Source organism: Gymnodraco acuticeps, unplaced genomic scaffold, assembly GCF_902827175.1.
Source record: "Gymnodraco acuticeps unplaced genomic scaffold, fGymAcu1.1, whole genome shotgun sequence".
NCBI classification, from domain to species: domain Eukaryota; kingdom Metazoa; phylum Chordata; class Actinopteri; order Perciformes; family Bathydraconidae; genus Gymnodraco; species Gymnodraco acuticeps.
In genome coordinates, this window is record NW_022990271.1 from 7733404 (window position 1) to 7759637 (window position 26234).

Below are 26234 nucleotides of genomic sequence, written 5' to 3' on the forward strand. Positions count from 1 at the left end.
AATACAACAACTAGTCAAGAACTACTTTCGATAACATTAAGATGTGGTCAGAAAACAGGTCAGGTCCATTCAATGAATACTGAAGAAAGTCAAACAGTAACCTGGTCTGACTTCATGTGACCTCCCCCGATAGTAAGGGACTGATTTTATAACAGTCAGTAACAAGGGGTCATGGGATTTTTACTGCTGGAGATGAATTTCAAGTTGCCATGAATGAGTCTCTCCCACTGCTCTGCAAAAACACAGGCAGCACTCAGAGACAGAGAGAGGGAGGGAGAGACGGCACTCACAGCATACAGAAAGAGGTAGAGAAAGACTTTGAGAGGAGAAAGCGTGAAGAGGCTGAGTGTGACACAACCGAATGAGAGGAGGAGGGACCAAGTGGCAGGGACAAGGGAGGGAGAAACCGAGAGGGGGGCGGACCAAGAGTGAGAGAGGGGAGGGAGTATCAGGCACAGGAAAGTCGATGAGAGAGGGAAGGAAAGAGAGAAACTGAGGTAGTCAGGAGAAGAGAGGAGAGCACAAGGGGAGAGCAACAAAAAAAAGAGCTTAGCAGATCAGCCCAGTAGCATTCCTCTCACAGCTGCACAGATCCAGGCTGGGAGGGGAAGTTAGGCTCACCAGGAGAAGAAGAAGAAACCAAAGAATTGCATTTGTAGTTGTTCTCTGGGTGAAACGATCAGAAGACTCCCTTGAGAGGAAGGGGAACAAGAAGAAAGTGGATTCAGAGAGCTGTGTCCTGCAGGGGAAGATGGATTCAGACTCCGGAGAGCAGAGTGATGGAGACCTGTCTCCAGGTAAGCTTTAAGAACATTTCTGTAACTATAACATCAGTGACCTGACATGTTGTGGTCACTGTGCTTCTACAGTAGATATCCAAGGGGTCAGTGAGTTATTTTCTGTCTATTTTTCAGTATATTTATCAGGTACTGGAGCCTCTACATACATTTTCACTGTGGCTGTATCATGATCACTGTTTTGCACATCTGAATACTTCTTAAATGCCCCCCACAAATTCATACACTTTTAAGAGTCACTTTATCCATTGCTGAGATGTGTCAGAGTCAAGCTGCTGTGAGCTGTGATGCACACACACTGTGGGGCTGGTGACTGGCAGAGCCTCGCTGAGAGTGCGTATGAAAGCCGGCTCAGTCTCCACCAGGAGCAGGCGAGCTCCGACACGTGCAGCCGGGTGTTCGTCAACACATCAGCTACAGAGAGCACAGCCTCTTCTCCTCTGTGGTGCCTCTCACATTCTCACGCTCAGGGGAGAGTTAACATGTTTAGATTCACAGTTTAGCAAAGCAAATATTTATTAATCCTAGAAGTTACTCATTGGATTTTTCCCAGAATTACAAGCAAGTGGACGAGTCAGTGATCTAAAGATGATATGGTGAATTTAATCCAGGGAGATGACAATGAAGTCTAGGTTGAGCAATGTGTCTCTTTTTATTACACAGCACAGTTTAATACCTTTTCATTTCTACTTTATTATTTATTTTCTGTAAATATATGCTCAAGTAGAGAGCTCTGGGCTCCTCTTTAATTTGACACATGCAACCTGTCCCTGGCTATTATTAGCAGATATAGGTGTCAAATAATGGACGTATAAATTGATAGGGTTGCTAGTTTGGCTGATTACATCTTTATTTGACGGCGTAGAGCTTTGTATGTTATCGATGCTCTGTTGATCTCTGACCATATGTCTGTCCATCTGGCTCATTGTCTGTCTGTCCATCAGTCTTTTTGCAAAAAGAGATGCAGTATTAATTTCATATGATAATATGAATGTCAGAAACTGTGTACACATCCTCAGTCGGTGATGACATATCTGCATCACCTGCTGATTTTACGCACACCGTTCAAGGTTAAAACATCAATCAAGACTCTCATATGTGACAGAGGCTTTATCCATTTCACTGATGTTCAACGTTCCCCGCTGAGCCAGAAGTAAATCATGGAAACATTTTACATTTGTATACAGATCTGGTAAAGATTCAAGCAATGTCAAGTGCCATAGCCTTGTGATGATTGTACTACTTAAACATTGAAATAATATCACACAATGTTAAATAAAAACGGTTGAGGTGAGAGCAATTTATTTTATTTTTTTCCCAGTGGAGAGGAAGCGAGAGCCTGACTCATACTTAAAATGCATTGTGCTTTGTGGCTGTGCTTTAGCTTCTACTCCTCAGTCTGCTGTGGTGGAAACAAAATAACTGGTATGGCTCACTTTATAAGGTAAAATGTCACATCAAAACCTGTATTATGAAAACATTTTTTAAAGTGTTGCTGTACACAAACATGACCCTTATTCCTGTTTATGTGGATGAGGGATGTGTGATTGATTGACGCCTTTAACATGTTTTCTGGCACAAAACTTAAAGGTGGGGTAGGTAAGTTTGAGAAACCGGCTCGAGATACACTTTTTGTTATATTCCATGGAAGGCTCTTAACATTCCGATAACAATGAATATCTGAAGTGCTTTGACAAAACGTCATCTGTGGAAGCCATAGTACTGTACTGCACGACCAATCATCTGAGCCGGCCCGGCTAAAGTAACTGGATGGCCTACCTGCCTGTCAGTCTTCCATCTGTGCACAAACGTATCTCGTGCCCTCATTGGTCATGTGTGCGTTCGTGTGTGTTGGAGAAGGGGCTCTGTAAGGAAGTGGCAGATTTTCTCCGGTTGTGTATTTTCAAATTCTAGCGCACTCGAGCTGGTTTCTCCAAAATTACCTACCCCACCTTTAAGCAGTGTAAATATTGAGGTATTTAGTCTCAGAAGGCCTTGTCCTCTGCCCTTGAGCTGTTTGTGGCAGTTGTAAGTGAGTGAGACGGACATCTTATAGTTAAATGTTCCTCTAAATCGTTCTTCAGACACAGCCTTATTTGCAATTAGTGATGTTCGGTTTGATGCCGAATAATACTTGTGGTTGGACCAACTCTCCCTACTGGATTTTTCGTCAGTTCTACATCTTTTCCCATAATGCCCCAGAGAGCATGCCTGACCTCGGACCACTCAGCCTGAGGTTATGCTGCCTCTAAGTGAAACTTGTGAGGTTCAACTTGGGAAGTCAAGTAAACAGTAAACACATAATGGTTGCCATTTGAGGGTCTCAAGTCACGAGTAATGTTGTTGCTAGGTGATGATATATATATATAAAAGGCCTATATATTGTTATATTATATCTCTATTCATATAGAAAGAAAGAAAGTTTTTCACTTCAAACAGTTTGGATGAAAAAAGTAATTACATAGTGGTTCTGGTTGAACAGGTTCTGTTGGAGAAACATTTATTTTGTTCTCTGGTTCCTCTTGGGTATAGATTGTTTAATAGGAAATGCAGTTTACGAACTAAAGTTATTTTCCTTGTTTTATGCCTTAAAATGCAATCCTTGCTGCTGAAAGCGTTATTACTTCTTACTGTGAGCTGTAGGGCAAATGATTCAGCGAGTCATCTCATAACTGCGCTTACTGTATAAATAAATACCCTCTAGACCTTACAGAAAATAAACAAACACACACACACACACACACACACACACACACACACACACAAAGACTTTCCCATAATCCTCCAGTCATGCATTGAGTATGCCACTGACCATACCAACACTCACACACCGATGCATACTCGGACTTCCTTCCTGTGGTAGAGACTAGTGGATGTGACCACACCTTAGTTTCAGTGAAACGTCAACACACCTGTTCTGCTGGAATAATGTTTTCAATATCATACAATGGCCCCATAACAGAGACATTTAAACAACACTTCTGCATTCTGGTTTGAATTATGTTTTAGTTGTTTTATTAGTCTGACATTGTGTTTAACCTGCAAACATTCCTCTTTTGTCTGATTCTATTTGGGGATGTGACTCACTATAACATCATAACCCAATCTGCCGTCCCCAGAGCTAGTTTCACCCGTTTGTGTTAATTTCTATTATGAAAAGAGAAGCTGTTTTGCTGTTGTGATAACTGTGCATACGGGCATATGGGCAGTTTTGTGGTTATATCATAAACAAAGAAAGCTGCAGATGTTTGATCTACAGCCAGGTGATCTTCAGCATTCAAACACTCACATCCACTAGAATAGAGTGTTAATTGCTACTAATCCACACTTCCACAAACACTTCACACACACTTCTAAGATCACTGACTGCTGCATTGGAATGAGCCAGGAGCACACAGGAATCAGGGGAGAGCTTTTGCCTCATGATTGCCATGTTGGCAGGCCACATGCTTTACACATGAGAGACAGGCAGAGTGGGCCAGCCCTGCATAGACTTTTAACACACACACACAAACACACACACACACACACACACACACACACACACACACACACACACACACACACACACTCTACCAGACACATACACATGGTCTGAAAAATGCCTGCACTCTTCCTGCTCATGCATCCCTGTTTTTTCCTCTCCCTGCCTTTAATCTGGCCCACAGATGGAGAGTGCTTACTGCACCCCAGCCCTCTCTACACACACACACACACACACACACACACACACACACACACACACACACACACACACACACACACACACACACACACACACACACACACACACACACACACACACACACACACACACACACACACACACACACACACACACACACACACCGTCGAGACACCAGGAGCTGGTTCTGGAAAATTGTAACTTGAACTGAGAAAAAAAACAGGAGTGAAGCCATAAGTGGAAAAGACGACTAAGGAGAAAGTTCTTTTTTTCTCTTTCCTCTAGCTGCAGTGAAAGGCAAACCCAAAAACTCCCATGTCCCCTGAGCGGCATGTGAGTGCATTTTCCCTTTAATGCACATACACATGCGTTGGTACAATAATACCGTGGCATTTCATAGTGTTTATAGGACATTTGGAGAAATTATTATTTCCCTACGCCATTACTGAAACATGAAATCAACCGCAGCGGCCTTTTGACAGAGCCTCATAGGCACGCACTGAGGAGGAGGAGAAGGCTGTGGTCTCACTGGAGGGCCGGTCGAGGCAAAGCAAACAGCCAGTGGTGGCGCCTGGTGTGAGGGGCATGACTTATAATTCAGAATCGTTGATGGAGATTTTTTAGGTACAGTTTGTGATTCAAACTTAGACTTTATGCTTAATTTGTGTACACTGCAGTTAGGATTTGTCTTATCATCTCATAATGTAAACTCACTACGCATATTATTGTATCATAAATGAGTCTTCTCCTCGTCTATTAACAGATCAAGGCAAGGGAAAACAAAGTGGAGTGGGAAGCGATTACTCACAAAGCTTTTCACACTTAATTCTGGCACAACAGAACTAAGTGCTTATTATGGCAAAAATATAAGATAATGGTAGCAAAAAGAAGAATAACCATGTTTATCATAGTATATCTCAACAAGAAAGAAACAGATTGTCACATCAAGGTGCTCTGAGCCTACATTTATAACTTTAAAGCCAGCAGAAAGAAGAAACAAATGTGCCAATTATATTTGTGGGTTTGGAGATCTAATGGGCAATAATGGAAACAGAGAGGAACTAAAATGCCACACTCTGTTATCTATAGGCTTATAAAACACTTGAATTAACTTGCAGAAGGATCTGGTTTGGATGGTAGTGGAGAGGGTTAATCTGCAAAGAGGAATGCAGTCACATAAAGTCAGAAACAATTCCACAAAGTGTGTGTGTGTGTGTGTGTGTGTGTGTGTGTGTGTGTGTGTGTGTGTGTGTGTGTGTGTGTGTGTGTGTGTGTGTGTGTGTGTGTGTGTGTGTGTGTGTGTGTGTGTGTGTGTGTGTGTGTGTGTGTGTGTGTGTGTGTGTGTGTGTGTGTGTGTGTGTGTGTGTGTGTGTGTGTGTGTGAACCACAGTTATTTCCTGGTCATTAGTTAGTGGTGGGTTGGGAGCTAAGAGAGCAGCAGCACTTTGGCTTCACACTAAAGTGTGTCAGGCACTGTGAGGACTTTGAAGGCCAAAGCTCAGAGTATATCCAATTTGATCACTGCAGGCTTTTAATCGAGGCAGCATAGACAGCTGGAAAACTCCGCCCCTCTCCTGGCTAACCTTAGATCATGTAACATTTATAACTTCATGTACATTTCTCAATGAGGGTTAATGTAATCTGTCTTTTTGAAAAGCTGTTTTACTTACTGCTGTACTGATGAATATAACTCTTAACACCCCATAATTTAGAATTTAAAGTGGACCTATCATGCTATATTTGAATAATATATTGTAGGGCCATACCTATATAAAACATGTCTGTGAAGTTTTTTTTTCAAAATACCAAACAGATCATGCATTTTAGCCATGCCTCATTTCGCTCTATTTGCTCTATTCCAGCCCTGTTTTTGCAAGGGCTGATTCTGTGGCAAATGAGCTGCAGCTGACCACGCCCCCCTGCAAAGGAGGGGGGCGAGGCACGAGCGTCATGTTACCATGCTGTTACCATGCTGTTACCATGCCACGGCAACCTCTCATTCCCCTGATAGGTGGAGAGTTGGCCATATAGGCGGAGCTCCCCGTTTCTGACGTCAGAGATATTTCAAATCTGTATCAGTCTGTATCAGATCCGTTGCAGCCCCGTTTTTAGAGATTTGGGTATGGAGGAAAAGAGAGAGGGTTGTGTTTTCTGACACTTGGTGAGTTCCCTGACACACCGGGGACACATATTCATGTATAAAAGACTTACAAAAGTGCATTTTGCATGATAGGTCCCCTTTAAACTTGCCATACTTGCCATTTAGATGCAGTATTTGCCTTACTTATGGGACCTACAGTTATAAATGCTATGAAAAGCAAACTCCTGAAGCTAATATTAAAAAGTGTTCTTTTAACAAAGTGGATATGTAAGTAAGTAAGTAACTGAGTCTTAGTGTGCATGTATGATTGCAGTAAACACCATGCAGCCCCCCCCCCCCCCCCCCCCCCCCACCCCTAATAAGTAGTATTATAATTGCAGCCAAGCCTGAACGAGCCGCAGCTGGAGCTCATTCTTTGGCTGGTATGGCTACAGAAACAAAATTATTTATTATTAAATAAACGACAGCAATTATATAATGTTTTTTAAAAGCTTACAATGCTTCTAGATATATTCATCAAACTTTTTGAAATACTCACGCTGTATTTTTTTGTTTTTTTCTGTGATTACCAGTGGTGGAAAGTAACATTTACTGAAGTACTTAATTGTAATACTGGTGCGATGTAGCCTGCTTTAGTTGAGTGTTTAGCCTATATTTCTACTCTCCTACAATAAACAGAGAAATGTTGTGCTTTCCACAGCCGACAGCTTTAGTCACTATTTACTATTAGTACAACATATATACAACATTAATAGCAATCTTATATTGTTAACAATAATCAGATAGTGTTTAATACAATAGCATTACATTGACAGGGGCCATTCATCTGCCGAATGAGTATAGCCTACTTTATCGTTGATACTTAGTAGTACATAATGTTGCAATACTTTTATATTTGTATTGCTACTTTTACTTAATTGAAATATTTTAATATTTATAATGTTATACGAAATGTCAATGTGATCTTGACCTGTAGTTACAAACTGATAACATATCTTTGTCATCAGTAAACCTATGAGCAATGGACACCGGGGGTAGTGATAGTAGCTATGGCAGGGGGCGGGGCCTAACTGGGCAATAACGGAGTGGGCCTCCAGTGATTTAAAGCTTCCCAGTTCCTCACTTGTACTAAACTCAGTTATAGTGGGTAGGGGTGGGCGATACTACAAAATCTGGATTCGATCCGATACCAAGTATTTCAGGGCCAGTATCGCCGATACCGACACCTACATGGTTTTTGTCATGCTAAATCTGAATTCATTTTCATGATTAAAGACAGGACAGCTTTTATAGACAAATACACGTTTTACTTTTGCAAATTTAAAGTGCAAACATGAAACACATCACAGTTCGCTAAGTTTTCATTGACAGTTGTGAAATAGCTCCATACAACGCTCCTCTTTCTCTCAGCCATCATGAGCGTGTGTGTGTCGCGAGTCGCTGGCTGCTGCTGTCCTGCCCTGCCGGCTGCTGTCAGTCAGCTTGATAATCGGCGTTCAGGCAGGGAGCGCGCTGCGCGTGCGTGAGCCTCGAGGAGAGGAGGACAGCAGTGGAGAGAGAAGAAAAGAGCGCATATACTTGTGTTCGTCTGCACTCTGCACATAGTTTTTGATGAAATTGACGAGTAGAGAGGGGGAAAAAAGTATAAAAGTATCGATCCTATTGGCTCTAGTATTGATATTCTGAAACGTAACGTAATATCGGAAGTATCGATATTTTGGGATCGATCCGCCCACCCCTAATAGTGGGGGAGCTAGTAAACAAACCGGGAGGCCAAAGTTATGGGGAAAGCTGGCAAGGCCCAGATGATTGTGCGTGTGTGTGTAAGTGTGGGTGTGCGTGCATGTGTGTGTCTCTTTTGTAAACGATGCCATGGCATGCTGAGACTTGGCTGAGGTCTATGAGAGGAGCAGCTCACCCAGGGCCGGAAAACACTTACTTCCTTGCCACTCACCCTCAGCTCAGTGTAGATCTTTTAATAAATGAAACAGAGAGAGGAAGAGATCATTAAAAAGAGACAAGAGCTTCATGAATGTAAGACAAACGCTCACGCTACATCCGGTTCTTCATACAGCTGCAGAATATGTGAAAGGGAATGAGGGTGAGGAGATGTTTTTGATGTTGTGTGGGTCTGTGTCTGACATAAAGGGACTTTGACAGTAGCTATGGACAGATTATTTCACCTCTCTTTCTTCAACACCCCCACCTCCTCCATCCTTCTTTCTATCACTCCTCCACGCTTGTTTTAAATGAAGTGACACATCTGCAGGCTCTTTCAGAGAGGCTGTGATTGTATATTTATTTTATGTCCAAGCACACATATCTTCCTTCCTCTCACCTTCTCTGTTTGCTCTATTAGTTTGACTGAATGGTGTGAAATGAAAATGTACATATCGCCAGCTCTGCCCCCCCCCCCCCCCCTCACTTATTTTCGCCATTTTCCTTTCTCCGAAAAAAGCTTAGTTTGTTCATGTCGGATGGAAAAAGTCGAGGGAACTTTCTGTCTAGGTTATAGTCCAGATAAAGTGTGGAAAGCACCAATATTTCAACATCCTCTGTTTTTTATTAGGCCTCAGTCTCATAGTCTGTCATTATGGTTCACACAAAACACGCCCACACATTTGGACGTAGCTTTCTATAAATAGTCTGTTCTATGAATCACATTTTTTTTGACGTGGTTATCTTAATGATACACTATGTTTTTGGCTGTCTTACATTTCCGCAGTTAAGTTTGACTGCAATTAATGCTTTTGTCTCTATAAGCTGCCTGGTCTCTTTATTGTCTTTCCAAACTGCTGCTGTCACTAATACAAATTGAAAAAGCGTCACTTCCTGTGGGCCAAGAAAGTTTCTGTGATCTGCAAATAATAAACCTGGCTATAGTTTCATCCTTGTGTTGTAGGGACAAACAGTACACATTTATTTATTCAAGTAGAAATGTTCCTTCAACCAACGCCCACCTGAAAGCTATGATCGTGGCAGAGTGGTTTCCCAGAGAAGCTCCCAGAGGGGGGAAGCAGAGAGGGGACACAGCCTGCAGCCAGTTCCCATGCCCGGCTCACCAGCTAACTGTGGCCTGGCTCTTCACTGGCTACATAATGAAGATGTCAGTAAACCATAGCTGGTGAAGACATTAGCTTTACAGCAGAGGAGAGGTCAAAGGGCGGGAATCTCACAGGGCCCTGCAGTCCTGACAGGATGTCGAGGATACCACTTCTCTTCCTCTGGGGGCCAGCCTCTTGTTTGGTCTTCATAACAAGCAGTGACTTTGAAGAGAGCCAAGGCCAGAGCTTAAGTTAAAGGTCAAAACGCTGATCCCTCTCTCTCACCCCTTCCCCCCTCCAGATCCCTGTGACAGGCGATCAAGCCAGCGACACATAAATCAATCAGACATCTCCTGCCACTGCCTTATTTTTCGCCTCTCCTCACTGGTTCAGCTCTACAGGGACATGGCCATTAAGAGTAAGAGACAGGCAAACAAAGAGATGTGGGATGGAGCATTAAATAAAGACTCTGCATGCAGCGATCTGTATCCCTGACTCAGAGCGGCTCTGAAGTGCTTTTCCCTGGACCGTTAGTCACAATAGAGACACTTAGACCGGTCCCAGGATAAACACACTTGTAGGTTCAAACACTGTCTCTTACTGTGTATCAGACCTCTTCATTACAGAGACATAAATGCAGCTCACATTAATTTAGTTTCTTTAATTGACTCCTAACCGGTTTGTTTATGTAATTTGCATCCATTATGCATTTGCCAGTAATGATGAGTCAAACCTTGTTTGGCTGCTCATTTCCATGTATTCCGACAAATACAGAAAACATCCTAAAGTGTTTTATCTTAATATAGCCTTCCTTTTAACAGCTCTGTTTAATAAGTAAAGCACAAATCATAGTTCAGTGAAGACACAAATGCAGCTATTGCAACATGCTTTGTTGAATGTCTTCTGTACATTCATTTAACATCAGCATCAACAATTATCATGCGTATAACTAAATATTATGAATAAAACCTGACCAATAATGCATTATACAAAACATCATACAAATCTAAAGTGGTTTTAACATTTTAACACAAACTTCTTAGTGCTTTTATAGTGGACAAACTGTACAAATATGTAAGTGTTTATAACCTCCAACATATCTTTAATAAACTCAGCTCAGCTAAAAAGTCATATGATAATTAAAAAAATGCAATATGTAATATATTATGCAATGAGATCATTTTGGTCAAAAATATCCCCCTAACTGGTTAATCAAGTCAAGTTTAATGTTGTGTTGATTTCCTGCTCTGGTGGTGAGGCTTCCAAAAGAAATCAATGCAGCATATTTGGCGGTAATCTAATTCAGCAAATTAATGAAACACTTCATCAACAGATCTATATTAACAATCATTTGTTTCTGTTCCCTAACCCCCTTACTTGTTTTTGCACTTTAAAATTCTCCCTTGACAAGTATTTATTAGCTTTATCTTCATGTTTATATCATATGTTTTTTTTATGGCGATGCAGCTTCTCTTGTGTCTCATCTCGTCCACATTTCCCTTCTGGGACAAATAAAAACTTCAAGCAGAGACATGAAACATATGCAACAAACATCAACACACCAAAATCACATGTATGCATATAATGTTTTACACATAGTTTGCCTTTTACAAGCCTTGGGGATTTGTGCGGAGGATAAATCTGTATTTCCTGCTATTATACTTTCTTCCAGTAAAGCATGAGTTAGCCGTGCATTCCTCTTACAGACACTCTAAATGATCCACATCTACAAAAAGGGACTGAACTTTAAACTCTGTAACTGTACTTCACACAAAAGAGAGTCATTAAGGCATTACAATGGAGTTATTTATTAACCTTAAAGGTGGGAATGCCTCTGTACATCCTAAGCAGCTGTTAATTGCACGGTGAATGACCTCTTTAAGCACTCTGGAAACTGGCTCCGAGTCAGATTGACCATGTCATGAATAATACAAGTCAATGCACTCCACTAAATTATACCATACTTTCTTTCCCTCAGTTAAATCTTTCTCAATCTTTTTTATTAAGTCACTCTCAGAAACAAAACGCACACGCATTACAACAGACAGAGAGTGAGCAAGGGGTGGGATGGTGGTTTGAGTCATCTTCCAAATAGAGCAGTGGGAGTCAAAAATACACCAGTAAGTGGAGGAGACACATGAAAAGACAAAAAAGTCTCCAATGGCTTCAGCGCCAGGATACTTTTGCAGCTCTTTCCTTGTGTCAGAACGCAATGAATCGTGATGATCTCCACACACTCTATCTAATAGTCTGCCTGTGTGTGTGTGTGTGTGTGTGTGTGTGTGTGTGTGTGTGTGTGTGTGTGTGTGTGTGTGTGTGTGTGTGTGTGTGTGTGTGTGTGTGTGTGTGTGTGTGTGTGTGTGTGTGTGTGTGTGTGTGTGTGTGTGTGTGTGTGTGTGTGTGTGTGTGTGTGTGTGTGTGTGTGTGTGTGTGTGGAAGTGATCTAACAAACACAAAGCCTACACCACAGCTAGTGGAGCTCTGGTACCAGCTGGCATCACACACCATGCCTCTCCTCCTCTCTCCTCCTCTCTCCCCTCCACTGCCCTCCCAGGCTCTCTTGACACTGACCCTGCAGGCTATTAAAAACCTCTTTACTGCTGCTGAATGACCTGCTCCATTGTTTTCCTCAAGTCTTGTAAATGCAGCCAGAGAGAGTCTGCAGCAACTCTTCATTGGAAGCAAAAGCAAAGAAAAAGGCCAAGGCTAAAAGAGAAGAAGTCAAGCTGTCACCCATGCTTACATCTTTTACTTCTCTTGCCCCTGACATTTTCTTCCCATTGATTCATTGTTTAAGCTGTGTTACTCTGTGAAATGGCAGTGCTGATGGATGACACTTTATTACTGAAGGCTTTCCTGGACATTTTGCCACAGAATGAGCACATTGTACACAAGTTGGACGACTATAGGTGTTTTTCTTATTAAATGTATGCTACTACTGCAGACGTTTTTACATAGGAGGCACACAGGGGTTATAACTTTACTGTTTTTCCTTAATAAAATAAAATATCTGGAAAGGAAAATGTCTGGAAATTATTGCTGTTTCTGCATTTACAGAGTGCAAAGAATAGCCTGGCACGATTCAGAGAGGGTTCTATTGGCTATTCCGTTATAAACACATTAAAATAATAGGTTGCACATGGACAGTTAGTGTACAGCGGTTAATTGTGACGATGGCAACAAGTGAGTTCAGTTGCTTTTTTTGTTTGTCACTCAACATAACACTCCATAACCTCCCTGCATCACTGAAGCTGGTTGGCTGTCAGCAACCTTTAATGTTTGGCTGTTTGAACTAATAATGTTTACAGGAAGGAGAATCAGGTGCCAAGCAGTCGAGGGTATAATAAATAGATGTTTTGTTTTCTCTGTTCTTATCAAATGTCACATGTTGATCCTGTGCTAATATCCAACCCTAACAGGATGATTCTGAATGAACACCTGTGTCTGTTAGGTGAGTTCATTCGAGCATGTGTGATGAACATGCATTTGCATCTGGCAAAAACAAATAAAACATCCCATGCACCTGGGCAGAGAGTCTGGCCTGTTTTTTCTAATACTAAACATGAGCATGTTGTCATTAGCAACCCCAGGAGCACTGACCGAGCATTGTGTTTCCTCGTTCAGTGTGTGTGTGTGTGTGTGTGTGTGTGTGTGTGTGTGTGTGTGTTGTGTGTGTGTGTGTGTGTGTGTGTGTGTGTGTGTGTGTGTGGTGTGTGTGTGTGTGTGTGTGTGTGTGTGTGTGTGTGTGTGTGTGTGTGTGTGTGTGTGTGTGTGTGTGTGTGTGTGTGTGTGTGTGATACATGATACTGTCAGGATGTTGAGCCCTGCAGCAGCTCTGAATGGTTTACAGAAATGATGTTATTAGAAACTGGTGAAGTTAATGACTTGCAGCTCAGGGTGGAGAATAATTTTCAAAAACTGTAAGAAAAAAAGACAATTACAGTCAACTTTTATTTTAGGGTAATTTTAGTTTAATATTAATACCACATAGTCATCACTACCACTAACTAACCGAATGGGCAGAGGTGGAAAAAGTACCAGAGTGTAGGAATACTCTGTTACAAGTAAAGTACCTATATTCAAAATGTTACTCAAGTAAAAGGAGAAAAATATTGGCATCAGATTCTAATTAAAGTACCAAAAGTATTTAGTATGCAGATTGGCCAATTTCAGAATAATGTATACGATACTGTATGTTTTGATTATAATTATTGATGCATTAAAGTGTTATCAAAGCTGGTAAAGGTGCAGCTAGTTTGAATAACTGTGTATACTGCAGGGTAAATTGGGAATGTTACTCCAGGTGTAACTAAAGTCTGATTTAAGTGTTGATTATATTTCACATTATTAATACAAATAAGTAACTCAAGTGTATTAAATAAATGTAGTGGAGTAAAAGCACACGATGTACCTTTGAATTGTAGTGGAGTACAAAGTAGCAAACAATTGTAATACTCAAGAAAAGTAACCCAACATTGAACTTAAGCAAAGTACTTGAGTATTTACTTAACACCACTGTTAAAACATTTCTATCAATCCTCTCACCTAAAGGTGTATTCACAGAGTAGAACAAAAGCCTCTTGCACTGTGAGTTGCTCCATGTGATTCTTCACATTATTTCAACAAAACTAGCTTTGTTGCCATGTTTATATCACAAAACTGAATGTCATTTCAATCTGTATATGATGCCAGTTTGTGTTTGTACAGTTTTGGAAATCTGACAACACAAATGACCTTTTAGTACAAGCATAGGTCAAAGCAGCGGCTGGCTGCGGCCACAAAGGTCAGTGCAGCTCAGTCACGGTTCAATGCACTGCATACATGATAATGACGGAGCACCAAAGTCTTTTTCTGTGACTGTGTGAATACACTACACCTCTATGCCAAAACACTAACAAGCATATTTTTCAAAATGTTCAATAATAATTACTTAAAGGGGACCTATCATGCAAAATGCACTTTTTGATGTCTTTTTTACATGAATATGTGTCCCCGGTGTGTCAGGAGACTCACAAAGTGTCAGAAAACAAAACCCTCTCTCTTTTCCTCTGTACCCAAATCTCTAAAAACGGGGGTACAACGCAGCTGATCCAGATTTGCGTTGTAAATTATGTCATATCGGAAATGTGGACCCACGGCACTATCAGAAACGTTGCTATCAGAAACAATGCTCGACTTTTTTGGACGTAATATGGTCTTTGTTTACATTAGCAAGCATCGCTAACTCTCAGAGCTAAACTGTACTGGAGAGAGTATATGTAAAAAAGTAGGAAATAAAAAAAGGAACTCACCTTGTGGTAAACCCGCAAGAGAAAAAGCATTTGAGCTCCATACTGTTTCAGAAATAATCCTTGATGTGGTTTAGAACAGGATGGCGTTTAATCACGGCAGAATTTAACTGTAGCTGCCGGGTAATTCTGAGCAGGCATTAGCTTTTTCAAGCTAAGGACCCAAAATCTGCGTTTCTCTAACAGGGCTGGAATAGAGGGATATTAGGGATATCTCAAATGCATTATCTGTTTGGTATTTTGAGCAAAACACATCATTTTTATATATTTGTATATATCTGAGACCCAATATATGCCTAAAAATAGCATTATAGGAGACCTTTAAAGTGGGATTTTCTTGTTTTCATGACAGCTGTACTAAAGAGTCATTGGCTGTTAATGTCCTCTTTATTCATGTAAGTGTTTCTGACTGATATGGGGAAAACATCTGGCCAGATGGACACTTTTTGCAGGGTACCACCTTCAGCAGGGCAGGTTTGGCAGGTCTCCATTTTCTACACTGTATGTATGTTCTGATGCAGCGCAGCAGAAACTGTTGACTCAGCGCTCTAAAAACATCAGTCGGGACAAAGAGAGACTGTCTGGTTAGAGAGCAGCAAGCACCTTACTAATCCTGATGGTAAAAGTAAACTTCACCAACCCCCAAAACACGCAACCCCTTTGATAGGCTGCTACGACAGCAGAAAACTCTGCTCCTGGTTTGTTTTTCAGGAACTTATTCCCACAATGTAGAATTCTCACTTTATTTTATGAAAACTTCCAACAAGTGAGAAACTAGTGAGCTGGCAGGGGAGAAAGTGAGAGAGCAGTAGAGAGAGCAGGATAGTCTGTTTCTCTTACCATCTCTATGCTGACAGCTTTAACTCTTCTGACACTCCGGCTCATGCTTGTCACTCATCTCAGCCGCTGGGTGGCAGGCTGTATGTGAATGTGACTTCTCAGTGTCACCCTGTGCATTCTTTTTTCAATTATCTACGCTCACTTACTGTATCTGCTCAAATCTCCCTCCAGACTCTGAATCAGCCACCTCCTTGCCCAGCACTCTGACTCACACCTCAAGCAGACTTGTGTCCATTCTCCAAACAGTTTTTCCCCTCAGACTCCTTCATTTTTGGCTTACATTCTTCCCCTCTCTGAAATATGCAAACAGATTTGAGACAGGGGTCAAGGCAAGTGTGTTGATAGCCACCTGCTGGTCCTCCAAAACAGGCTCCAGGCTGTGTGGTGGGGGTGGCAGGATTATAATTAGTCTACTTTTAGCGCTGCACAGTAAAACAATTAAAAGATCCAATCACTCCATTTCATGCAACACTCTTTACCATGAAATGCAACTGATCTTTGAATTGACCATGACAGATATCATTGCATGGAAGGGAAGTCTAATAGAAAACGACAGATCAGAATCCAAATAGTCTGCTAGACCAAGGGTCTGACAAGGCCGGCTTTATGGAGCAAGCTGTCACCTTTTTCAGAGTGCCAGGGTTTCAGTAATCTATCCAGTTGGTTTTCTGAATATCAGACGCTCGCTGGAACAAAGAGCTGCTTCAGAGAAACAGGAAATAACAGTGACAAAGAGAGCCTGTTGATCAGAGCCACAGATCCGTCCAATGATAACCAAAGTTATATGTCGTGCTGCTGATATTCAAATATCATGGAAGCTACCATATTGCTATTATGGCGCCTGTGGTACATTTTACACCTCAGGCTTTTTTATTTATATTTGGTATTTTTAACAGTTCCTGAAGAGCAGGCTGTGAAGATGAGCAACACGTTATTATCTCCAAGTCTGATGTTACCTGGACAGTCGAGGATTTATATAGATTTATTAAAGACTATTCTTAGTGCTGTAAGTTTATGTCTGGTCACAGTATATTACATCCTCCTGCACAACAAATAATAAACAACAGGAACTCATCAACTGTCCTGTAATGAATGTTACATGTGTTTGTTGATTCATTCAGTAATTCACCAAAGACTTTTGCATCTTTTTTGGCTTTGAGGGACTCCACTCATTCATTTTGGTTCAGTCTCACAACTCTCGTCAACCTTGTTTCCATCAGGCAGCTTTAAGGGAAGAACAGACCCAACTTTATCTTTCTTAACTAGCTAGTTAAGAAAGTGAAGCATGTAGAAGCTTAGGGACAGATTTTTCTCCCAGCAGAGAATATCTGACTTTCTAGGCCAGGTCGTCAGAAAATCACATGTACTTTTTTCCGAAGTGAAAGATTTGACAATTGTAAGTTCATATGTTGCTTTTAAAAAACGTTTTACGTGTTTTTACGTGTTTATGTGCCAGTTTCAGGATTTAACTGTATTATGGCCCCACAAAGTGGACATTAAAAAATGTAATACAAATCAGGAAAAGCAAGACCTATGGCACAAACAGGAGTCTATTCACTTTCAGTTTGTTTGTTTTACACATAATGAAGGCTTTGAAATCTGCTGACTGAGCAATTATAATTTTTCACAAATACAGGTATCATCCCACTCATGAAGCTGCACAAATTAGCAGTACATCAGATGTTATGCATTGGGAAATGACTGTAGACAAAGCACTTTGTAATATAAGTTGAAAATGTCAGAGTGGGTTAATTATATGTGCATGAAATGTCATTTGGCTTCAGACTGAAACATGAAATGTCACTTCTGTGTATTCACATGAAATGCCATGGATTGGATTTGTCCCAATTGTAGTGCAGCCTTAAACCTTCTATTTTATAGACACACAAGCAGATGATGCTATGGTGATGGAGTGAATTCTGCATGGTCATATAGCTGTCTGTTTTTATCAAAATGATACTGACAACTGAGCAGCTGTCTTTGAACTTGGGCTCATCTGCTGAGCGTACTGGCCTTGTCTGTCTCTATACATGTGATGTGGAGGAGGAAGAGGCTGACTATTTGCCCAGGGAACGGCAGGAAAAACTGAGGCCTCTTTCCTGGACTTTAATCGCAAAAGGAGTTATCTGGTGTGTAATTTTTAGCTGGGTGGCTCCTAAATAAATCCCCTTCCGTCCTCCCACTCCTCACATTTACAAAGACACATGTTAAGCTGCTGGATCGTTCTATAATGACACAAGTAGTCTTTGATGTTCCCCTCTATGATATATTGCGACTTCAGTGGGACGCTGCATAAAACTGTGATTGTCTGAAGCGAGACAGGAAAGTGCTTATCGGTGTGCAGCTGTTATCCAGAGCAGATAATCATTCTTCCCATAGTCAGCCAACCAAACCACAGGAAGGACGCCGCCCTGTGTTGAATGTGGCTGCACCACGTTTCATCTACTCTTCAGCTCTCACTTGTTCAGACTGTGTTCACTATTAAGTTATTTCTGTAACTTTTAAAAACGTGGAGTTCATCATCTTTAAAATAACAAAAGTCAGAATCTGTTTCTGTACATTCATGTTTGGATTTACAACAGAAGGAGGATGAGCCTTTGTTCATGCCAAAAAAACTCATCACCCAAGAGCAGTTTGCACCAGTGCTGTGCCTTTCTTTTTACTGAGATCACTTTAAATACTGCTACCAATTATTTGTTGTACGACTTGTTTAGTAACCAAGCCAGGAAAAACTCGTCCTCTGAATAACAAAGAAATCAGTACATTAGGTTTTTCAGCACACAGTGTTCTTTATGTAAGGACAAATACATCACAGTAAAAGCATGAGAAAGGAAGAACCCATATTTGTATGACAATGGGTCAACACAGATGCAAAAGCCTGTTTGTCCAGAAGGAAGTCAGCTGCTACATGTAAACACACTTAGAATTGAGGGCAGTGGTTAAATACTGTAATAATAACATGTATCAAGGTGAACTGTGCTCTATGTTTCCTCTAATGTTCAGTCTGCTGTATTTATACGAAATACCTGAGTTTATCCTTTTAATATCTTTAAAAAACCCAGCACATTGTGGGTCATTTCACTTAATGTCAATTGAAAAGAACCAGAATTACAAATGTACTTTCAGTAAAGCCAAAACTGCTTTGGATTGCAATAGACAACATCTACAGTTTGTTTCTTACACTTCAATACAATCTGACTAACTTTTGCTAGCAGTTGTGTTGACCCATGATGTATTGGAGAGAATGCAGGCACTTCACTATTAGCTCTCAGACACAAAGGTTGTTCCTCAGTGTAACAGGACAAGATTTCAAACAAAGCTAGTGTTGTTTAATATTTGCATGATCTATGTATAGGCAACTGTCTGTTAACAAGCTTTCCATGTCAACTTGAGGTAATATAAGGTCCCTGTTGTGTTTCCGGATAGTTCTTCTGCCCCCAAGTGGCCAAAGCAGTTTATTGATATTGCTTCTAAGTATCTACCTCAGCAGGATCATTATTATTTACTTTTTTGTCCCTTGTTCCTTTAAGTAGGTAATGTTAGAGTGAAGATTTCTGACCTGTAATACTTTTCCCAACCCTCCTGTCTCTTTTCTCTCCCCTCAGGACCGGAGAGCTTCAACTCTCGCTCCCTGGCCCTGCAGGCCCAGAAGAAGATCCTGAGCAAGATGGCGACCATGGTGGTGGCCAACATGCTGACAGATGACACCAGCAGCGAGATCTTGGACGAGCTCTACAAGACCAGCCGGGAGTTCACCAAGAGCAAGAAGGAGGCCCACAAGATAATCAAGGACGTCATCAAAATCGCCCTGAAGATCGGCATCTTGTACCGCAACCACCAGTTCAGCCCCGACGAGCTGGACACAGTGGATCGCTTCAAGAAGAAGATGAACCAGGCGGCCATGACGGCGGTGTCGTTCTACGAGGTGGAGTACACCTTTGACAGGAATATTCTGTCAGAGCTTTTGTTGGAGTGCAGGGACCTGCTACACACCTTGGTGGAGCAGCACCTGACGGCTCGCTCACATGCACGCATCGATCACGTTTTCAACCATTTTGCCCACGGGGAGTACCTTGCCAAGCTGTACGGGGAAAGAGAGGAGTACAGACTCTCCCTGAGGAAGATCTGCAACGGCATCAACAAACTGCTCGACGAAGGAACGCTTTAACCTCACACACAACCTCTTTCACCTCTCGCTCTTTCTTCTCCTGCCTCCTTCTCTTTCCGGTGTCTCCTGCCTCCTTCTTTTGCCTTTCACCCATGACCGCACACTTCCTCTTCCCTTCTTTGCTCTCGTCTTCCTGTCTCTTCTTCATCCATTTCCATGAAGCGAGCTATAACATCCTGCTGCTCTGGTTCCATGAGGGAATTGTATTGACTGTCTTCCCTCTCAGTGGAACATTGCTACACACTGGGACAGCCTGTGTCATGTTGTATGCATTAGAGCATTCCCTTTATGTGCAAGTGTACTGTACCAATGGCCAAAAAACATACATTAGGTATAGTTGGATAAGGAAGATAATCAGTAGTAGTTGCAGTGTGTGTGTGTGTGTGTGTGTGTGTGTGTGTGTGTGTGTGTGTGTGTGTGTGTGTGTGTGTGTGTGTGTGTGTGTGTGTGTGTGTGTGTGTGTGTGTGTGTGTGTGTGTGTGTGTGTGTGTGTGTGTGTGTGTGTGCGTGGATGTGTATGTGTGTGTGCATGCGTGTGTCCATGTGTCCGTGTGTGTGTGTGTGATTCGCTTGAACACTGTGTTTGACGTGTGTGTAATGTGACCGTGTCAATCTTCTCTTCAAGGGTGTAACACTTGTCTTTTATTAAAGATTTCTTGTGAACAATATTTTGCAGTTCTTCTGACAACAATACCTCCACTGAACTGGGGAACATTTTAATTGGACCAATAGGTTTGTTTGTCGGCAGTCATGAGGATACTTTTCTTCGTTGGGATCATTTGTTAGAAAACATGTGAAAGAAAACCATGCTGAAGTTGTTCTCAGAAAAATGCATCAGTATCACTACAATGAAGTTAACTACACGTTTTGCTGATTATGATTATGTTTTACAGAAATTGCATGGGTGGATCCGATCTGGAAAATAAGCAACAAATGGTGCATTAAGCTACCACTTTCCCATCCATTTGGCCCACACACACGCCAGGCATACATTTGCCAACGCTACATTTGTCTTGGGCAGGAAATCATTGATTTGTCATTTCTGATTCATCTGATGCCCTCTGGTCTACTCTGCTCTCCAGTGCAGGAAAACACATTACTGGTGGCTTGGTGTGACTTCAGCTGAATTATTTTGGCAGACAATGGAGAAGACGTCTAGTTTTATGACTCTCTCTTTTTGTAGAAACACAGAAAGACCACCCACCCATTTAGCCTTTATTTGCACTCACTTTCGTTAGACCAACATCTATCAAGTGAACTGTAAGGTCATAGTTCATGTTATGACCATTAAAAGAAAGATATATTTACCTCTATTGGTAAGTAGATTACATTCTGATTGGAGAACAGGAAAAGAAGACAGCACACACACTCCTGATGTTAATGTAATCCTTTAGGGAAAATGAACACTGTGGTTTGGTACCACAAATACACATTAACAAACAGGTAAATAATGTATTAGTTATTAGCCAATCACATTATGTAGTTTTAGATATACAATAGGTTCAGAAACAGGTATCAATGTTCTTCTTGGCAAAAACAAGTATTTACCTAAATGTTAATGTGTCCTTTAGCTCTAATTCGTTCACACCCTTTACTACATTTTCAAACTTGCTTTAATGTTGGTAATAAAGAAAAAGACAGAAGCAGCATGAACCAAGATATGCTCATTTTTGTCCATAGTGTGGGTCAAGCTCTGAACACATTACACATTCGGCAACAAATGTTACGTTTTCTCTGAAACCAAACTGCCAGGTATAAACCTTTATATTTATATGCCCCGAGTTTGTAACAGTCTCAAAGACCATTTTAAAACATCCCATAAGACAAGTAGGAGGAAATTACCCCTAATGCTAACACTATGATCCTCAGGATGAGTAGTACTCAGGAGAATTACCTGTTATGAGTAAAGTCTGTGGAATATAAAGATGAAAAAATATATTAAAGGTCCCATGTCATGGCCATTTCTACTGATCATAATTTCATTGTTGAGGTCTACTAGAATACATTTATACTGTGCAATTTTCCAAAATCACATTGGTTCCTCATACAGCATCTCTGTAGTATATGTATTCACTCTCTGTCCTAAACGGTTTGTTGGAGCTCCTGCCCCCCCCCACCCTCCATATGAGCCCAGTGGCCGTCTGCAAGACAGCGAAACCCATCCCAAAACCAGCCCGAACCCACACACACACACACACGCAGCCTGGCTGGGAGTTTGTGTGTGTGCTCACACACCGACTCACAGCCTCGCCGAGTCCCGCCGTCTCAGGGGGGAGAAATAGGCGGAGCTGCAGCTGAGAAAAGATTGAGTGTGTGTGTGTGTGTGTATGTGTGTGTGTGTGTGTGTGTGTGTGTGTGTGTGTGTGTGTGTGTGTGTGTGTGTGTGTGTGTGTGTGAGTGTGAGTGTGTGTGTGTGTGTGTGTGTGTGTGTGTGTGTGTGTGTGTGTGTGTGTGTGTGTGTGTGTGTGTGTGTGTGTGTGTGTGTGTGTGTGTGTGTGTGTGACCAATCCACGGACTTAACCTAACGGCTCCGCGGACGTAACGTAACGGCTCCACGGATTGGTCCATGTGGACCAATGGGTCCATTTGGATATGGGCACGTCACTGTACCCAGGAAGAAAACAATGGAACAAGAGAAATCTCCAACGAGGCGTTCTGTGGCAGCATAGACAGGTATTTTCTGTGTTAGAGTTTTACTCGCTACAGGGTGTACTTTGAGGGTTTGTGAGTTTGCAGACCGTTACATGCATAAAAACCTTCATAGCACACAAGGGGACGGGTAATAACCGGAAAAGCATGACATGGGATTGGGACCTGTTAAACCCCAAGGTCCCCGTCGGCGGGGACCCTGTTTTTTTTTTTCACGACACTGTGTCTCAGGGGATCTTAATATTTAAGAACCTAATGTGTTATACCAGATTAACGGAAATAAGCTCAGCTAACTGACGATACAAACCATAATTACCAAAACAAAAGTCTCATAAGAAGCATCTAAATTACCCCTTAGCGAAAAATGCTAACGGACATTGGCACAGAACTCAAGATAAAAGTACCCTTATTACTTATCGTCGCTGCACATACAAGATATCCGATTAAAGCTGAGGTTCCACAGATTATTTAGGTATATAGTATCATCACTGAGTGATCCGGACTCGCGACAGGGGAAGCAAATACAGACATCACAACACGTACCTTTATGGAGCTTCTAGGGAGATCGTCTCACCGTAGCTGTCAATCTGATCAAAAGACGGGTTCAATGGCATTAAAACGAGAAAAAACGCGGCTGAATCGGTTAATCCATAGGTTTTTAACGTCTCTGTATAAAAAAAATTATTTCATTTATAATCCATAATTCTATTTTTATGTACATATCGGAGAGCAAAAGTTAGCTGCTAATGGTAGCCACCAGAGTGGCTGCACACACACACATTACCAAATAAGGACTATGTGGGAGTGCCCCTCGATTCCATTGGCTCTGACGGTCAGAAAGAGATGTCACATGTCAAAATCCAGCAAGGGGGGCCAGAGATATGGAAAATCCACCCAAATGGCCCCAGAAGAGGTTTTTTTGTGCTAAATCTGTCTGACAAGGTCAAATATCACTTGTTTTGCATCAATCTTGATACAGGGTACTTATTATATGTTGTACTTTGGATTCCTAAAGCTTTTAGTCTACTAACCCATCATCCAAGGTTAGTTTTCACTAGTGGCGACTGGTCATTAGGGGCAGGTGGGGCAGAAAGTATTAAAATAATGATTACAACAAAATGCAAAAAATAAATTAAAATATATATAAAATATATTTTAAGATCATGTTTAATAATCTGATTCGTCTGTACATTGCTGTTTTAGTATGTGTTCTTCTAATTAGTGTCTACAGTGTGTGCCTACTGAGCTGTTTGTTTAGAGCCATGTGGGACAAAACCCGATCCTGCCCCTCCCTCTCACTGTCTAAATGAACGGTGACTGTAAACACTACACTGCGCATGCTCAGAGTATTTTCCTATTTAATATGTGTGGCAAAAAATAATGACCATAGGGGCATAGTGCTGCCATCCCCACCATACGTCATCTCACATAATTCAGAGCTGATTGGCTGTAAGTACGTGTGCCGCGAAAAGTGTGGTGTGTGAAGAGGAGGTGAAGAGGAGAGAGACGCGTCCTAAAACCAGGAAGTAAGCTGCGCATGGCTTCCCTCCACAAAAAAGTAATGAGATTTCTCCATAGGATTTTAGAAAATAGCTCAAAATAAGATCTGTGGGAAACGTAGCTGTTACATAAATGTACGGTTTGTTCAATATCCACATGTCTACCCTACTTTTATAATTTTCGAATCATAAATCCATCATTTAGATTTATGATAGACTTTTGAAACTACAAGAAGATAAGGAGGACTTTTACAAAAAAGTAATAGAGATTTTTGTCCAGAAGGATAGGCAAATGGACTTCATCTTCAAGTCAAGGTAAGACCACAATTTTATTGAAAATGGGATCTTACTAAGAGAGAACAATTCAATATTTAAATGATAAAATTACATTTTTTGGGTATCCTTCTGTTGAACTGTCTGTTTAAAATGAATTGAAGCATCAGACTAAAGCGGCTTTTGAAAATAATATTATATTTTGATTTAGGTCAAAATATAATATTTGTAAACCTGAAGAGTCAGTGCCAGTGCCTCACCAGCCATAAACCTCACTGCAGAAGCTCGTATATAGACATCTACGTTTTTTGTGCCCCACCACTTTTGTACATATAAAAACGCCACTGGTTTTCACTATAAGTACAAAATATTTTTTGGACGGACACTATAATTTACAGTTTTTTACTATGTTCAACCTGAATTTTCTTTAAAATAAAAAACATCTATATTGAATCTGACTTTTCTACATCCAACTCACAGGGTTATCATTACTTTGAGAAAAAAGATTATTAATTTAACCCTTTTAGAAGGGAAGATAAGGTCATTTGTTCTGGGAATGTCATTTTCGAGCCTGCAACCTGAAAAACAGGCTCGGGGTTTAACAGGTTAATTATGTTCCTGTCAAGTCAAACTGGTTCTCAGACTTGCAGGCCAGACCACAGACCACACAGCCTGAAAACAGCCTGTGACTCAATGATCTCCCAATGCTGCCCCCAAAGGATCAGAGGAAGGGGCCGCAGCCTCATCTGTCAGCTGGTGAAAGAGAGGCCTCAGTGTTGATGACAATGTTGGCAGGTCACACGTTTGATACCCGCTTTTGAAAAGGAACAGAGGTACAATTATTTATTTTTTAAATTGTACAGCTCCTTAAACTGTTTTTAAAGCAACAATATTTGGTAGTGGGACAGATGTGGAATTGTTCCGACAATTTAGTTACATTACAACAATTGTGCAATAATAACGATAAGGGGGGCGTTTTATTCGTCTTTTTGGCCTTTTTGACTAATTTCCCCTTTTCTTACTCCATTTGCTTTCTCTATTTTGTTTCACTTCGGGGATTATGACCCCTCATGGTAAAGTAACTCATCACACAATTAAATACTAATCTGAGGGCGAGGATCACAAAATCCAGTGTGACTGATATATGATATATATTAAGGTTTAATAAATGGTATTTGTTGTGTTACACCTGGGCTTTTTTCTCTGAACCGCTGTTCAAATGCAACAAAGAACATATTTCAGATAAGACCGATATACACAGACCTGATTACATTTTTATTGACTTGACAAAAGCCTTTGATTTCGTTGATCGATATCTGCTCTTGGATCAACTTCACGGCATTGGCCTTTCTAATAATACAGTGTTATGGTTTAACTCGTACCTTCACAGTAGAAAGCAATGTGTGGTTGTTAATGGAAAACAGTCTGACCTGTTGACAGGGGCGGATCTAGACAAATATTCATGGGGTGGCAAGAGGGTGGCAGGAGAATTTCAGGGGTGGCATCCCCTGGCAGAAGTATATGCTGATTTAATCGCAGTCATATCAACAATGTTAACTTGGAAAGCCACAATATTGATATTTTAACTCAATAACATTAGGTGACATTATTGTGGCACATCAGTAAAGCCTTACATATAAATATATAAGGTGGCAGACATCATTTAATGAATTTTAACTGAACAATAACTGAATGAGTTGGTTTCACTCTTAGACCAGCAGGGGTACAAATCTATGCAGACTGCTGCAATAAGTACATTAATTAACTGTCTCGTCGATGTTTGTCTGTATGAATATGATACTATTAACAATCATATTATTCCTATCAGCTGTCAATCACTGTTATGATTCACATATTCAGTGTTATTATTAAATAAACTATATTTTTTGG

General features: G+C 41.1%; 1 protein-coding gene across 1 annotated transcript; it reads left to right on the forward strand.

Moving 5' to 3' along the window:
• Positions 1-463: 463 nt before the first annotated feature.
• On the forward strand, positions 464-20591 carry tnfaip8l3 (tumor necrosis factor, alpha-induced protein 8-like 3). Its single transcript, XM_034220936.1, has 2 exons — positions 464-797; positions 19361-20591. Exons 1-2 carry the CDS (start codon positions 752-754, stop codon positions 19921-19923), a joined length of 609 nt encoding a protein of 202 aa, XP_034076827.1. The 5' UTR covers positions 464-751; the 3' UTR covers positions 19924-20591.
• Positions 20592-26234: the final 5643 nt, after the last annotated feature.

Coding starts and splice junctions, on each gene's coding strand:
- tnfaip8l3 (XM_034220936.1), top strand. CDS start 752: ATGGATTCAGACTCCGGAGAGCAGAGTGATGGAGACCTGTCTCCAG. Junction 798..19,360: donor TGATGGAGACCTGTCTCCAG/GTAAGCTTTAAG, acceptor CTCTCCCCTCAG/GACCGGAGAGCTTCAACTCT.